We start from the raw sequence: 2,500 nt of genomic DNA, 5'->3' as shown, positions 1-2,500 counted from the left end.
CGGGGCCGGCGCGCGCGCGCGCCGGCGCGGGCGAGGCGCGCTCGGCGGTCGGGCCGCGCGTCCCCGCGCCGGCGGGGCGGTCCGAGCCGCGGCGGTCCTCTCGGGCGCAGCGCCGGGCTACTGAGGGAAACCCCGGGCCCCGAGAAGGACGCCGCGGTGGTGGCGGCAGACGCCGGGCGCGCCCCCGCCGGTGGACGCTCCCCCGAGGGCGGCAGCGGGGGAGGCACCCCGGCAGGGCCATGCAGGTCGTTTCCCTCGCCCCAGGGCCAGGTACCTAGCGCTCCGCGCCTCGGCGGTTTCTCCCTCAGGTTTTTCCCCCCCTCGGCGTCGTCAAACGCTGTTGCGGCGGGGGCCGAAAGGGGGCCGGCGAAGCCGGGCGGCGGTTTAAAGACTCGGGCGGCTCGGCGCGGCCCGCCGTGGGCCGCGGCGGCGGCGGCGGCGGCGGCGGCGGCGGGTGTTGCCGGGCGGCGGCGCGGCGCCATTGAGGGGTAGGGGAGCAGCTACTCCCCGTAGCTCCTGCGGTGGTGTCCGTGGCCGCCGGCCGCGCTCCCTCCGTCGTCGTCGTCGTCGCCCCCGCCGCGCGCGCGCGCGCGGGGGTAACCGCGCCGCGCCGGGGAGGGGCGCCCTGCCCCCCCCTCTCCGCGGCCCGGCCTCTGCGGAGAGGCCGCGGCGCGCGGTCGGCCGCGGGGGCCGACCCGCCCGCCTCGTCGTAACGGGCGACGCCGGCAGAGAGCGCCCGCTCTCTGCCTTTTCCTCGGCCGCGGGGTGGCGGCCGCCGGGGTCCGCCGCGCTCTCTCCTGGAGCCGCCGCCGTTGCGGCGTCTCGCGGGCGCGGCGCCGCGTCCCGCGCGTCCGGCCCCTATCGCTCTCCCTCGACGGCCTTTCCTCCTCGAAGGCGCGCCGGCGGCGCCGTCCGCCGGCCGTCCCCCCCGCTCGATCGCCCGCCCGCCCGGGGGGCGAGCGCCCGGCGGGCCCTCCGTCGGCGGAGGCCCGCGAGCGCGGGCGACCCCGTGCCGAGCGGCGGCGGCGCCGCTCGACGGGTGTCCCCCTCTTCCCTGCGGGGGACGGTCGGCCGGAGGGCGCCCGCCGCGGCCGGCGGCGGTCCCGTCCCGGGCCCCGCACGTCGCGTCCCCCGTCGCCCTTCTCGGCCGCGCGTGGGCCGAAGGAAGGCGTGCGGGCGGCCGCGGGGGCGCTTCCCCCGCCCGGTCTCCGCGTGAAAACGAGGAGAGCGGGCGTTGCCCCCCGGCTCAGCGCCGTACGCCTTCCGCCGGGCGCGTGCCGAGGCGAAGGGGGCCACGGCGGTGGGAGGCGGCGGCGGCGGTGCCGGGAGCGCGGCCCCGGCGGCGGCGGCGGGGTCTGCCTTCCGGCAGGCCTCGGGCGCTGGCGAACGCCGGCTCGGCTCTCGGTGGCGTCCGCCTCCGGGGCCGGCGGCGGAGCGCGTCCGCCGGACGCCGGCCCGCCCGGCGGGACCGGTCCCGCCGGGGGGAGGCGCGCCGGCGGCACGGTCGTCGCCGCGCGCCGTCTCGAGCGGGCGAAAGGCCGCTGGGAGAGAGAAAGGGAAGCCGGCCGCGCGGCGGCGCGGCGGCGCGCTCCGCGAGCCCCCGCGGCGGGGGCGGCCGCCGGGGGAGCCGGCGTGCGCGGGGGCCGACGGCCGCGCCCCCGGCCGCGTTGCCGAGCCGTGTGTTGCGTCGTTCCCGTGAAAGCGAGAGCGGGCGGGCCGCCGTGCCCCCCGCGTGCCGGCGCGCGCCGCCCGGCCCTCCGCGCGGAGGCCGGGCCGAGCCCGGGCGCCTGGGCCGCCTCCGAAAGACGGCACGTGAGGTCGGCGTCTCCCCTCGCGGGGGGGGAGGCGGTCGGGGGCGCGGGCTCCCCCGCCCTCTCGGCAGTCCTTCGGAGCGTGGGTTTCTCCCGTTTCTCAGTGTCGTGTGTGCTCGTACGGTCGAAGCCAGGCGCGCGCCCGCGCGTCCTCGGCGCGAGAGACAAAAAGGGGCCGCTCGGCGGCGAGCGGCGCCCGAAAGCCAGACAACTCTTAGCGGTGGATCACTCGGCTCGTGCGTCGATGAAGAACGCAGCTAGCTGCGAGAATTAATGTGAATTGCAGGACACATTGATCATCGACACTTCGAACGCACTTGCGGCCCCGGGTTCCTCCCGGGGCTACGCCTGTCTGAGCGTCGCTTGACGATCAATCGCCGTCCGGGGGCCACCCCGGCGGCGCGGCTGGGGTCGCCTCGCAGGCCCGTTGCCCGCGGCGGGCGGTCCGGCGGCGGCGGTGCGGCGGCGGCGGCGGCGGCGTGCCGCCGGTGCCCGGAGGGAAGGCGGTCGGGCGGTCGGGCGAGGGAAGCGTTTCCCTCGGCGGCCCCGATCCCTTGCCTGCGGCCCGGCGCGCGTCGCCGTCGTCGTCGCGGCCGCCGGTCGACGGCCGTCGCCGCGCAGGGCCTTCGTCCCCCTAAATGCAGACTCGGGGAGCGCTCCGTAGCTCCCCGCTCCCGGAGCGAGCCGCT

The 2,500-nt window shown here is 80.2% G+C and overlaps 1 protein-coding gene and 1 non-coding gene across 2 annotated transcripts in view; both read left to right on the top strand.

The window, feature by feature from the left end:
* Nucleotides 1-872, top strand: part of LOC141727570 (uncharacterized) — a 4,528-nt gene extending 3,656 nt beyond the window's left edge. The window contains exons 2-3 of the mRNA XM_074533909.1: nucleotides 1-176; nucleotides 236-872. The exon at nucleotides 1-176 is cut by the window's left edge and continues 770 nt beyond it. Of these exons, the coding sequence (XP_074390010.1) occupies nucleotides 1-176; nucleotides 236-388 (329 nt within the window). The 3' untranslated portion in view covers nucleotides 389-872. The remainder of the gene's footprint in view (nucleotides 177-235) is intronic.
* Nucleotides 873-2,020: 1,148 nt separating this feature from the next.
* On the top strand, nucleotides 2,021-2,173 carry LOC141727574 (5.8S ribosomal RNA). The gene has a single exon (XR_012578569.1). It is a non-coding gene; the product is annotated as a 5.8S ribosomal RNA (ribosomal RNA).
* Nucleotides 2,174-2,500: the final 327 nt, after the last annotated feature.

This window comes from Zonotrichia albicollis, unplaced genomic scaffold, assembly GCF_047830755.1.
Source record: "Zonotrichia albicollis isolate bZonAlb1 unplaced genomic scaffold, bZonAlb1.hap1 Scaffold_136, whole genome shotgun sequence".
Taxonomy (NCBI): domain Eukaryota; kingdom Metazoa; phylum Chordata; class Aves; order Passeriformes; family Passerellidae; genus Zonotrichia; species Zonotrichia albicollis.
Note: the sequence above shows the minus strand (reverse complement) of the source record. Positions and strands in the feature narration are given on the sequence as shown.